The sequence below is a fragment of the Notamacropus eugenii genome, chromosome 3, assembly GCF_028372415.1.
Source record: "Notamacropus eugenii isolate mMacEug1 chromosome 3, mMacEug1.pri_v2, whole genome shotgun sequence".
NCBI lineage: Eukaryota > Metazoa > Chordata > Mammalia > Diprotodontia > Macropodidae > Notamacropus > Notamacropus eugenii.
In genome coordinates this window covers 395,331,386-395,345,706 of record NC_092874.1, presented here as the reverse complement: position 1 = coordinate 395,345,706, position 14,321 = coordinate 395,331,386, and the positions used below count along the sequence as shown (strand labels likewise).

At 33.9% G+C, this 14,321-nt stretch overlaps 1 protein-coding gene across 2 annotated transcripts in view; it reads left to right on the top strand.

The window, feature by feature from the left end:
- LMTK2 (lemur tyrosine kinase 2) overlaps nucleotides 1-14,321 on the top strand; it is a 109,572-nt gene that overhangs the window by 45,618 nt on the left and 49,633 nt on the right. Inside the window, exons 3-6 of one of the 2 annotated variants that reach the window (XM_072597828.1) lie at nucleotides 829-973; nucleotides 4,678-4,748; nucleotides 8,848-8,966; nucleotides 9,757-9,844. In XM_072597828.1, the coding sequence (XP_072453929.1) occupies nucleotides 829-973; nucleotides 4,678-4,748; nucleotides 8,848-8,966; nucleotides 9,757-9,844 (423 nt within the window). Of the gene's footprint in view, nucleotides 1-828; nucleotides 974-4,674; nucleotides 4,749-8,847; nucleotides 8,967-9,756; nucleotides 9,845-14,321 lie in introns of both variants that reach the window. The other variant, XM_072597826.1, reaches the window with a different exon arrangement.

Genomic DNA, 14,321 nt, shown 5'->3' with positions numbered 1-14,321 from the left:
TCTGTATTTTCACAAAAATCAACAATTGGAAATGGAGAGAAAATTAAAATCATTATGAGGAATCTGATTTGATTTGCTTTATTGGGATCTGTAAAAATGTTCATTGAAGAATAATTTCTCATTTTATAGTTAGCTTCATATAAATTAATTGAATGATGTAGTATTTTTAAAGTCATAAATATTTTGGAAATCTAAGTAACTTTTTGATACAAATATTTTTGTGTGCATGAGGCAGGATTGGTATAGTGGATATCGTGGTAAAAGAGTCCTTCTTTAAATTAAGAAGATCTGTATTCAAGTCCTATCTTTTGACAGATTAGCTGAGGGACCATATCAGTAACCAAGCATAGTCTTCTGTTTCTTTGGTTGACATTTGCTTCATAGAACCTCACATTAGAAAGAGAAATCTGAAGCCCTCTGCAATATATGGTTATATAAAAGTTTTATGTAAAGGAAATCCAAGTTATGATGGAATTTATAATTTCCTGACTGTGTAATTTAGTCATAAGTGTTTTCTTTTTTTCTTAAGTGAATCCTTAGTTCAGAAAACTCCTATGATGCACATTCTCTCCACTAAAACAAATTAGCAACTCCTTTATATCTCACCCTTTTAGAGTTGTCTTAGGTCCTAAAAGTGACTTGCTGTTGGTTACACAGCTAACATAGGTGAGAGCCAGGACTTCTTTTAACCTCAAGGTAGGACCTCTCTATTCACTTTGCCATACTGCCTTTCTGTCAATTTTTTTAGGTGTGGATAGTTGAAATATTTCTTGTTAATAAATCAACATAATTAATATGTTTATTCTTTTCTGTCCCAACTTTTTTTAGGAGTTTGAAGATAATTTTGATGATGAAATAGATTTTACACCACCAGCAGAAGATACACCCTCTGTTCAGTCTCCTGCAGAAGTTTTTACACTTTCAGTTCCAAATATTTCTTTACCAGTTCCATCCCAGTTTCATCCTTCTTCAGGTAGTATTATTGGTCAAATTTTTGTCCTAATGTCAAGATTCACTCCTTATTCTGAATGAAATCTAAAGATTACGAAAACTTTTATCATTAGTGGAAGCCCTGCTAATCAATGAAAATTAGAGGTGATATTTATTTTATAATCTCTATTCTTTTTATCTTTCTACCTTCCCAAAACTTGTTCTTTGTTTTGAGTTAATCTTTTTGCTGCCGCTATTCAGGGATCAAAGGGGAGAACTTTGTTCTTAGAAGAATATGACTTCATAAAAGGAAATGAGCAGTTATTGAGCTCTTACTATGTTCCAGTCACCAAGCTAAATCCTGGGAATACTTTAAGGTGGGGGTGGACGTCACCTTCCCTTGGGAAGCTTACATTCTAATGAAGGAAGATAGCACACAAAAGGAAGCTAAAAAATTGGGCATGGGAATGAAGTATCCAGTGGAGCGCATGGTCAAGAGCAGAATTAAGAATGAATGTGGCCGACTGCCCTAGGTTCCTCCACAAAATGGAGATCTGTTAACATGGATAGTTAAAGTATATGACTGATCTTTGCCATGTTGTGATATGAAAACATAGACAGTAGCATAAATTACAAATATAGTTACATTTGAACACATTAAAGTATAAAACGTTTTCCTTTCTAGCTCATAAACTCAATTCCATCCCATAACCCTAGACTTTTGGAGTCACTATTCAATTCAATAAATTCAGTTTAGTAAACGTTTATTAAATGTCTGCTACGTAGGCCAGGCAACGTCAGCACTGGGGATACAGATACAAAAAAAGAAAGACATCCCCTACCCTCAAGGAGCTTCCAGTCTAATGAAGGATGACAACACACAAAAAGAAGTTTAAAAGTCAGAGTGGGGATGGACACCACGGGTACCTGGTGCAGAGGCATAGTATTTCCTGGAGTCCAAACCAAGCAGAGCTGCTTATGGAAAGCAACTGGAGAGTTACCTAGAAAGTTCAGATCTTAGACCCCTGTAAAGAAAACTTTGGGAGGAGTTTAGTGCTCCACCCTCCAATTCTTAGTAGCCCATATTAATTCTAACTTCCAGGCCTAAGGTGCCCTCTTCCTTTTAATCTTTAAAAAGTTAACCCTTTTTTTTTTTTTTTTTTTTTTTGGTTCTGCTCCTTTAATTTTAGTTCAGGACTCTTCTCCTGGTCTTCTGACCTGTCAGTGCAGCCAGTGTTTGGTAGGTTCTAGGTTCTACCCCTAGAAAATATTTGATCAACCTTTCTCATAATTATAAGTATTCAGCCTCTTACTGAATTTCTTACTGCTAAGTAGTAAATTGTGATCTTGGGTTCAATGCATCCTTTCATTCTTTCCTTAAGCTTTTAAGTAGTTTTACTAAAAAGTTCGCATAATTCTTTATTAACTCTTCCTTCTGTCACCTTATGTCACCAGCCCACAAACCACATCCCTTCAAATAAGATTCTCTGTCCCTTTCTCTGGGAATCACATATGTCAGATACTCTATTACTGTATTTTAAAAAAATCCAGATACATTTTTGTCTTGGAAAGTCCCAGCATTTTTTTTTTTTACTTGTGGTAGTTTAAAAAATAATTAAGATCTTATATTTAGCATGTTATCACATTGACTTTTGCCTTGGTAGATAAGTCTTTCACTCTTTGTTTTTTGGTCTTTGTATTTCCAGCACCTACCGTGATGCTTTGTATAGTAGGTAATTAATTCATAAATGTTCATTGAATTTGTTGAATTGGTATTGCACTTCAGTGCACCATAGGAAGTACGTCGATTTGTCAGTCTGATTGACATCCCACAGTAAACATTTGGGAATCTATTTGGTTGGATCCTACAGCTTTACTGTATGTTATAAATATTTTATAAATAAGAACTGAGTGATTGCATGGGTAGAAGAGCGTATCATTAATTGCATCTGCCATCCCTTAGGGCTAAGTAACCCTTTTAGAGTAAATCAGTGTAACAAATAGAAACAATTAAATAAATCTGTAGTGATTGTGTAAGTTTACTATCACAAATGTGTTATAGTACCCCAGGCATTTATAAAATGTATAATGAATGGCATTTTGATGTGTAAATCCTTTTACATTGATGGAGCTAGAAATATAACTCAGTTATTAAATTAAGTTGGTGTTAAAAGAGCAAATGCATGAAATTGGAGAGCTATATCAAATCTGTATTTAGGGGCAGCTGGGTGGCACATTGGATAGAGCATGGGCCCTGGAGTCAGGAGAACCTCACTTCAAATCTGGACTCAAACACTTATTAGCTGTGTGGTCCTGGACCAGTGACCTCACCCCAGTTACCTCCTCCCTTCCCCCCATATATATATATATGTGTGTGTGTGTACATATATATACGTATGTATGGACAGTTTCTCAATATATGTCAAAAACTATTTAGCAAACCACTACGCTTGGTGAATAGTCAACTGGGTTCAAACCTCACCTCTGATACACATTGGCTTGGCACAGATTACTTGACCCATCAGTGCCCTAGGCACATCTGTAAGAATACAAGTTGAAAAGTATGTATAGTTCTTTATTGGTAGAGGGAGTTTTCTCTTTGGGAGATTCTTGTAACTGTGAAGGCTCATGCAGGTCTGTTCCAAAACAATACAAATACAAATACCTAAGGTTTAGATGGAGGCTTTGAAATTATAGGATATGTTAATTTGCTGGGTGTTTATTTTGTGTTCTTTGCATTGAACTGCTCTTACTTCTCCCATTTCTAAGGGCCTTATGGTATTGAAGACCCTGAGCTCAGTGTTAGGGATACAAAAGTGAAAAATGACAGTATCACCTTCAAGAACACTGTTTTAGTATAGTTTATGGTGACAGAAGCTAAATTGCAGAGGATTAAGGATGGAGTTGGTAGAAACATGGTTGCAGTAGTTGAGATTACTTATTTGGGAAGTTTGGCAGTTCTAATATTTGAAATGAAATATTCTAATGTTATTTGCCCATTTACGCTATTGTTGTACTTGAATAAATGCAACAAATATTAACCATCTAATAAGTATAAAACACTGTGCTAGGTGCTGAAGATGTGAAGACAAAAGGGAAACAGCCCCTGCCCTTGGGAAGTTTATACTGTGCTCCATTAGGAAAAACTTGAAACAATACATAGTTTTGTATACATATAATAAAACTGTGGTCAGTGCCATGACTAGCCCCAAGTCTGTAGGACAGAAGCCAAAGCATGCTTCTACCTCTTGACAGGGAGGTAATAATTAGAGATGCAGAATGGAATACGTGTTGTTAGATATGGCCAATATGTTGAGCCTTTCTGTTCTGCTAATTTGTGACTGAAGAGGGTTTTCAAAATTGTTTTCCAATTTCAAATTGTAGGGAAGAAAGAGACTAGTTATAACAATGCAGAGAGAAAAAACAAAAGCATAAAGAAGTCATTTTTAAAACTCATACAAGAGAACAAATGGAAGTTTAGAGGGAAATAAAGATAAGCATGACAGCTTCTGGAACTAATGTGCCGAAAACTAAGTAAATAAAACAGTTTGTGCATAAGTAGATTCCGAGATTCAAATGCAATATTATCATCTTTGTACATAGAAACGTTCATGTTTATTGATATTTGTCAAGTTCAGAAAAAAATTTAATATATATTTGATGACTTTGTTACTTAAGTTCTGGTGACCTATAAAAAAAAATTTAATATAATTGGGGGGGATGGTTTTTTTTCCCCTGTAACAGAAGGATTGAAGTCTCAAGTTGCACGCCAGAGTCTAAACTATATCCAGGAAATTGGAAATGGCTGGTTTGGGAAGGTAAAAATTTAATTTCTAAAGCTTTAGTAGTGAAATTTTGATTGTCTGCTTGATTGATATACATCCTTCATCATGTAGAATTCCTATTGAATATCATAATCTATAGTTATTGAAAATCAAATCTCAGAAAATCCTATGTGAATCATACTTTAATTACTCATATTTTAAAAATATTTCCACAAATTATGTATTTGTGTATGTATCAAACAATTTTATAGTTGAACTTTAGTACTGGAGAAATCATTCTTGTTCTACATATTTCATTTTCTGATAATTTTTACTTCTCAGAGCTCCTTCACCTCACTAGCTCCCAATTTTATTTATTTATTGTCTTAAAGATGTCCAGCAGGATTTTTAGGTTCAACACAGCCTTGTGATTAGCACACCAAAATGACTGTGATTGACCACTTGAGTATTATGTTAGAAATCATGGGATAGGGAGAAAGAAAAGAAGTCTTTATTTGAAATTCTTCCTCCAAGTTCCTCCAAATTGGCACTTTTTACCTTTTTTATAGTTTTTTTAAAAAAGATCTATCAATAGTTCTTAAAACCTTAGCGATATGGGTAACATCCTGTTGTAACAATAGTAGCTTGTTCCTATAGCATGTTTGAGACTTAGAAGGAAAATTCCTCACAGTAGTCCTGGGAGGTTCATAGTACAAGCATTTTACCCCTGTTTACAGAAGAGCAAGCAGATTCTGAGAGGTCAGTGACTTTTCTATCATTTCAGAAGAGAATTCTAACCCTGGGTTCCTGATTCCCATTCTGCTTTTTTCAGTATTCTGCAATGCTTCTCTCTTTGTAAGGAGTGCCATTGTAAAGAAGCATTCTGTATAACCAAGCTTTTGATGCCTTTTTGTTTTTACATTATGGTCATTTTTGAGGAGTCTTCCTCTCTCAGATTCATCCTTTTATGACAAAGAAAGCCATTTCAGCAGATATGCAGTAGTGTCCCATATGTGATATTGGATACAGTAGTCAGTCTTAGCATTTCCCTGTGTTTCTTCCATGAATAGGGAGTTATTTGTCTTCCTGTTACCTGTTCTCCAGGACCTTCGACTTCATCGTCGACTTTGCTGTGGTCATTGTGCATATATCATACTTTTGTTTTTGCATTATAAAGTGAATGGCAGAGAGAGCACTAAGTTAAGCTGAATTATTATTGAGCTTTTTAGAGTTTTTTTGTTTGTTTTGATCTTTACCATCTCAGTTATTTTTTAGATACTTTTACTTACATCTCATCTTTCCATCCCTCAGTTAACACATTTAAATTCCCAAGCTACCTACCAAAATAAAATAAAAGTTAAAAGATCAAGGAATTAGAAGATAATATGTACATGAAAGCATTTGTGCTTTTGCTACTGCTCTTTAGTTTCTCATTCATTTCTGTGTTATTATGAGATCAGACATTGAGTAATAAGTTGTTTATCACAGCAGTTCACAAAGAGTGTCACCTAAGGTATAGAGAGTTTGCAGTCTGTATTGGTGAAGGGTATATCCACACTGTTCAAATCATGGACCCTTGAAGTAAAAATATTTTCTCTGTAGTGAATGACATTGCTAGGTCATACAGATCAGATATGTGACTTCTAGCAATATACTCACTATAATAAAATTTCATTGCAACAAAACCATTTCAGGCACCCTAGGAATTTTTTACTATTGTATGATATCTGAGGGATTAATTTTTCCAAATCACAAAGAACCAAATATTGATATAATGTAACTTCTAACTCACTTTCATGCCAGTCTTTGGTTTTTAGATGTTGGTATCATTTTCTGGATCAAGCAATATAAATTTAATCCCTCCTCTTCATGACAGCCTATCTAAAATGATATTTGATGATACCTTTATATCTCCCTTAGATCTTCTCCATAGTAGTTTCTTCAGTAATTCATCAAATAGCTTATTTTCCAGTCCTTTCAATATTTTGATTGCCTTCATATGTTTGTGCTCTGTCTTGTCAATGTCCTTCTCAAATATGGTGCCCAAAAAGTAATGCAGATGTGAAATTACGAAATATAGTACTATATAACCAACCCCATTTGGGACACTGAACTTCTGTTAATGCAGTCTAAAAATGACTTAGCCTTTTTGTTGGTCTCATCACATTATTAACTCGTATCAAACTTGAAGCCCACTAAAATGTTTTGATCTTTTTTACATGGTCTATTATCTCTCTGGGCTTCTCCCATTTGTATTTCAGTTTTTTAAAAATTTAAGCATAGAACTTCACACTTATTCTTTTTGAATTTTATCTTATAATTGAGTCTATTCTGTTGACATCCTTTCATATCTCAATTATGTCATTCAGAGCGATCAGTGTTCCTTTTAGCTTGGTCTTCAACAAATTTGATTTGTGTGCCACTTGTACAACATTTTGTTAAATGTTGAACAGAATGGGGCAAAGAACAAATTCTTGTGATACCTTCCTCTAAGCTATCATCATCTTTCTACTCTTTAGATCAGGTTTTGGAGTTCTTAACATTTTACTATGATAGAGTCCATTATTATCTCTTATCTTACAATGATATCATGAGAGACTTTGTTAAAAGCCTTGCCGAATTCTAGATTAGCGTCTGTAGCCTTCCTCTAGTTAACTTCTACAAGAGCCATGTCAGAAAGGGAAATTTGGTTAGTCTCCATTATTCTTGAAGACTGCGTCCTGGCTCATAGTTTTCAGTTGTCTTATCCCTTCCTTAATATTCCATTTTCCTCTAAGTTAGGTTAAACAGCAACAATAAAAAAGCTTTTTCTCTTTTGATATACTCATTCATGGCTTAAAATCACAAAGATCAGCTTCCTTTTCTTTGTTGACATACTTTACCACATTGGTGGCAGTCTTTTTTTCACATATCCTCCTTCTTATTACTTGAAAAAATCATAATTCAGTTCATTAGCAAAGCTATGTACTATATATCTTACCTACCCTCTTATTTACCTTCAAACATTGTTTGCTTATTTACAACCTTTTCTGCTTACAGGACATATTACTAATTTATTCAGCCAGCAAGTGAAATAGTTTTAAAATATTTAAAAGGAAAGTGTTTTTATTTTTGATCATTTTGATCTTAAGCCAACATTAGCTATTAACTTTAATTTATTTTATCACTTTTACCTTAATTACTATACTCTAAATTACTTTGGTCATTTTTCATACTTTTTTACCTTGTGATGCTTTTAACCCAGATCTGCTTTTCTTAAATCATTTGTTAATCCTATATTTCCTTACTGTTTTATAAAATTGAATTAAGCAAGTTTTTTTATGCTTCTTTGTTTATATTAAGCATTTTTAATTTGTATTTTGTTACTTTAAAGAGGATGTTCAATGTATAGTTTTAGGTATAAAATAAAGGCATACTATTTCTGGAACGTGATGATTATTTTAAAATTAGAATATATGTATCTAAAGTTATGCTATTTACTTGCACCCAGGAGATGAGTATTTTTATCCCTTTATAACTACCTGCTCCTTCTAAAACCCTAGTCTGTTGTCTTCTGACTACCTAGATTTAAGCCTAAGGTGGTTAAGTCCTGTGTCATTAGAGAACAAGATCTAGCAGATCCTACCCAATTAGAAAGGTTTGGAGTACATTTTAGTGACTGTTAGAATCAGTCTAGCAAAATTTGGAGAGACACATAAACACTGGGTTGGACAATGGATATTATCTTTTGGTCAGAGTAATAGTAATTTATAAAACACAGAGGACATAGAGAACTCAGACAAATTAAATCTCAGGTCCTTTGCATTATTTAAATATAACAAAGGAGACTTAACTAACATAATCCTATCAAGGTAAAATGTTTTTGACCAATAAAATTTTAAAGTAGCCCTGTAAAATGACCTGTTAACTGATAAGTTATGTCTTGCTTAATAGAAAAGGTATTTGTCCGTATGCATGTTAGAATAATTTGCTTCTTTCTGAAAGAAAGGAATTATCTAAGACTTCTATGTGGTGGTTTAAAAAAAAGGAAAGAAAGGACTATTGTCTTCACATATTATTCCCACTCCCATATTTCAGTTGATTTTAATCAGGAAATGAAACTTCCTGTTCTAGTTTGCTGGGATTTATATAAGGAACTATTCTTTGTTTCCAGGTTCTGCTCGGGGAGATTTACACAGGCACTAGTGTAGCAAGAGTAGTAGTGAAAGAGTTAAAAGCCAGTGCAAGTGCAAAGGAGCAAGATAAATTTTTGAAAAATGGAGAGCCATACTAGTAAGTAAACTTTAAATTATGCAATGATGTAAATATATTCTGTTGAGTGAAATTTTTTATTTTTTGAATATTGAAGACACTTTTCTTACCTTGTTTTTTTTTTATATTAGTATGGTATCTTTTGTGGGAAATATTATTCAAAGAAATTTTCATACTCTATGACAAAACATTGAAAGGATAAATTATTTGCCCTAAAAACAACTTTTTTATATTAAATATTGAATTATAATTATATAATTAAATTTGCTAATGTATAGTAGCATGGTAATAAATGTTGGCTCAAAATTGAACCTTTCTTTGTAAATTTGAATGACTACCCTTAATAAACATCCAATGAAATATAAAAATGTTTTCTCTAAGTTATGTGTAAATTATAAGTCCATTTCTCCTGATCAGAAGTAACATACTTTTAGTTTGCCATTTCTGTTTAAATTTGACTTAGAATGTTCTGGGATGGGGGTGTAATGCTGGATTTATTAAAGGCAGGGAGTTGAATGAAGACAGTTGATATCCTGCCTCTCACACCTGCTAGCCTTGTGACCACAGGCAAGTCACAGCCTCTGTGAGACCAACAACTCAATAACACTGACTTTTGAAAGAGGTTGCACTCTGAATAGGTAGAGGGAGTTCCCACATATTTAAAATCATAGGTCCTTAACATTTTGATATATTATGATTGATTTACGTTTGAGTCAGTACAAAAAAAAATTGGGGTAAAAACTTGTAAAAGTTTTATTGACATGCTTAGTGATGAACATTGATTTGAGGTTTTTTGTTTTTTACAATATAGTATTCTTCAGCATCCAAATATTCTTCAGTGTGTTGGACGGTGTGTGGAAGCAATCCCATATCTTCTGGTGTTTGAGTTGTGTGACATGGTAAGTTTCAGGAGAGAATTTAAGTTCAGATTTTTAGAAGACTTTATTTGAAAAGCATATGAAATATGTGAACCTGGGGACCAAATATCAGTTTCACCACAACCTCTTGCCTCAATTCCAGGTGCTTTGTTGGTAATTTATTAAAAAATCATAAATAAGCTTTTCTGGAAAGTGCTTGTTTACGTGTTTTCACCGGAGGAGGAACATCTTGCTAGCTCTTTTACTTCCTTCCTGGACTCCAGGCCTTCAGGTCAGAGTATAACTTGGGGACTTCATGATGTAATAAACAACTTGATCTTCCACTCATTGTGTGAGGCTACCAAAGAAATGAGTGAGCCCAAGCTCAAAAGCTCAATTCAACTTTATGGATAACTGTGGCAACGTGATATTATTAAGTATCTATTAACTGTAACCTTCCACAGACAATTGTAGGTACTGCTATCATCTACCTATGACTTGTCCACTTCCTGTCATATAAACTTGTTTTTGCTGAGTATTTAATATACTGTTAGGAAGATGTTGCTGGGTCAAAGGGTACACAAAGTTTAGTAACTTTTGAGGCAGGGTTTTAAACTACTTTCCAGAATGATTGTGGAACAGTTCATAGCTCCACTGACTATACATTTATATGACTTTTCTCATAGCCCCTCCTCATTTGTCATTTTTGCTGATCTGAGTGTTAGGTAAAGCCTCAGAGTTCCTTTAATTTGTATTTCTCTAATTATGAATGATTTGGAGCACTTTTTCATATTGTTGTTGATAGTTTGGGATTTCTTTCTTTGAAAACTGCCTGTTCATATCTTTTTGTCTTTTATCATACTCATTTATCTATTAGAAATGGGTCTTAGTCTTATACATTTGGACCAGTTCCCCATGTATCTTGAATTTTTATCCTAGAAAATATCCTTTATTTGGACTTGTATCCTAGAAACTTTCTACAAATATTTTTCCTAGTTATATGTTTTCCTTCTAATTTTAACTACACTAAGATTTGTTTGTGCAAAACCTTCTAAATTTTATATAGTCAAAATAGCTCACTTTATGTTTTGTAATCCTCTCAATTGTTTAATCATAAGCGGTTATCTTCTCCATCGATCTGAGAGGTAGTTCCTTCCTTGCTCCTCACATTTGTTGATGATGTCAGCCTTTATAAGAGACATCCAGATTGACTTATGAATTTGATATCTGTGCTTTACTAGTTGTCAAACGGTTAAAGGTCCACTAGAATTTGAAAATTAGACGAACTTAAGAGTGGAGCCAGTTAAAATAGGAAAAAAACTTTGTATCAGATTTCTCTGATAAGGGATTGGTACCTAAGATATATAAACAATTGGTGATTATATATAAGACTATTAGATGTTTTCCAGTGGTCAAAAGATAGGAACAAATAATTCTCAGAAGAACTGCAAAGTATTCACAACTACATAAAACAATGATCCAGATCATTAATAGTAAGAGAGGCAAATCAAACAGCCCTGCAAAAGGACAAAAGTGACAAAAAGTGGTACCAGTCAGTGTTGGAAGGGTTGTGGAAGGATAAGACACTTAGACGTTGTCTGAGGAACTTTGAAGTAGTACAGCCGTTTTGGAAAACAATTTAGAATTATGCAAATAAGGTGATTGAAATGTTCATGCCCTTTGAACCAGAGATTGCATTACGGGGCTTATATCCCAAGGAAGTCATTGGTAAGAAGCAAGTCCCTATATACTCCAAAATATTTTTGATAGCTTAGAATTGTAATCACAGTGAATGCCCATCAACTGGGGAATGGATAAACGGTTGGTAGCACATGAATATAATGAAATATTATGGTGCTGTAAGAAATTACGCATGTGATGAATTCAGAGGAATGCAGAGTGAAGTAAGCAGAACCAAAAAAAGATTTATATAGTCAAAACAGCAATATAAGTAGAGAGTACAACTACACCCCCCAAAATCAAAAGTGAATATAACAAAATTATCAAGAAGGGCTTGAATTAAGAGGTTTGAGAAGACAGTTCCAATCTAACCATTCGCAGATGTAAGAAGTCCACAGGTGTCACTCATTGCACATGTTTTGGACATTTTCAAAGTTATTTGAGTTTTTTCTCTTCTCTAAAACAATGCCATTTGTTATATAGGATGGCTGTCAGGGAAGGGGAAGTAAAGAGATACTTGGGATAATTATGATGATATAAGAAAGAAAATATCAATAGAACCTTGTTTTTTATAAGAAATGGAATGAATATTAGGTAAATAAAGTAATAACAACAACCACTAGCATATTTATTGCCCTTTAAAATTTGTAAAGCACTTTATCTCCTTTTAGCTTCACAACAGCCCTGAAAGATAGATGAGGAAACTGAAACAGAGGTTAAGTGACTTGCTCAGGGTCACATAGCTGGTAATTGTCTGAGGGAAAATTTGAACTCGACTTGACTCCAGGTGCAGAACTTTATCCACTTATATCACCTATCTACCTCAGTAGTAGTAATTTTCATCACATAGTACCTCTGCTTTCACATAGATTCCAATAATTAGGCTTCCTGAATATAGTACTAGAGTTGAAGTTTTAAAAAAATCAAGTAAATATTATATTCTTAATCCAAAGCCAAGTAGCTTATTTTTTCAGCATAGGAATTTTTAAAAATTTCTATTTAAAATGGAGAATTATAGCCCTTTATGTGTGAAAAGATTGTCTCTTTTTTCTTGGTTGAATATTGAAATTTAATAAGGATAATTGTAAAGTCTTACACTTGGTTACAAGATGGAAGAGACATGGCTAGATAAAAAATCTGACAAAAAGTTTTTAGTAGTCTGCAAGCTCAATGTGAATCAATAGTCACAGCCAAAATGCTTATGCTACCTCAATCTGCCTTAAGAAAGGCATAGCATTTAGACCCAAGTGGAAAATAGTCTCACTTTATTTTGCCCTGGTCACACATTTTTAGTATTGTGTTTAGTTCTGGATGCCACTATTTAGAGAAGAACATGAGCTACATGGCTAAAAGGAAGGGTGACCAGAATGGTATAAAGCCTTGAATTCATGCCATGTGAAATTTGTTTTAGAGAATTGGGCATGATTAATCAGAAAATGAGACAATTTAGACTTGTTAGCACCATGTCTGTGAAGTATTTAGTAGGCACTTATAAATACTTGTTGATTGATATTTTCATTTAAATTTCCTGATGGAATTTTAAATGTTTGAATATCAGTCATGAAGATAGTGCATTCCAAAGAAAAGTGATTTGGTGAACATAATTTGTTCAGGATTCTTCCTGCTGCTTTAAAGAAGTAATACTCTTGAGTTGTGTGATATTTTAGAGTCATATTTGAGATAATTGCTAAACAAAAGTCACATGACTATTGTATTATATATTCTAGTATGAAGATTTGGAAAATCCAAAGACTTATACTAGAAGGAATTCATATGCCTTTAGTAACATGGTATGAAGAGATTCATTCAAAGTAAATCTAGTAGTTTTTGATAAGGCTTTCATTTTATTGGGAGATCATTTAATCTAAGTGCAGTTCACTTGATAAAAATAAGATGTCCCAAATCTTACCCTTCAGGCCGTCCTAAGTCATACTCTGCACTTAGCAACCATATTTTTCAAAATGTTGGTTGCCTTTCCCACCTCCCCCTTCTTTGCCTGCCCACACAGTAGTTTAAGCAGACTTTTGTGTAGCCAAGTAATATGTGTTTACTTCTTTACCAACTATCATAAATATGTATATAAAACTATCAAAATTATGATCTATAAACTCTCAAAATCCCCAAAGCACTGGATTCCTCCTTCCTTTTTTCATCACTGTTAAATAATATACCACAGTAATAATAATAATATTACATGTAGCACATATAGTTCCAGAGTGAAAATGCAAATGCAGAATTTCATTTGATCCTCATAACATCTCTGTGAAATAGGTAATACTACTTCTGATTTACAGTAAACAGGCTTAAAAGGATCAAACTGTTAATTGTGGATCCAGGAATAAAACCAGTGTCTACTGGCTTCTTGAAATATGTGTGTATGTATAGACTAATTGTTTGTTTTCTAAATTATGCTAAGGAGACAGAGACAAAATGAAATTGTCCCTGCTATAAAGGAAGCGTTCTTTCAGGGAAGATAAGGTGCTCACATAAGCATATACAAGATGAATAGGAAGTTAGTTTGGTTTGGGGAGGGGGAGGGAAAACAGCTGGGGAGATCAGGAAACTTCTGCAGGTGATATTTGTGCTGAGTGTGGAAGAAAAATAGGGGGAATTCTAAGAGGGAGAAGTGCGAAGGGATTGCATTTTAGGTAAATGAGACAGTCATATACACAGGATGTATAATGTCATGTGTAAGGAACAGCAGGAAGTCCAGTTTGGCTGGAGTAAAGGCTAGGAATGTAGGCTGAAACCAGGTTGTGAAGGCCTATAAATGGCCCTCTTCACCAGTCCAAAACTCTCAGGTTCATTCTTCTTGCTAATCCATCTTCCTTCCAACTTC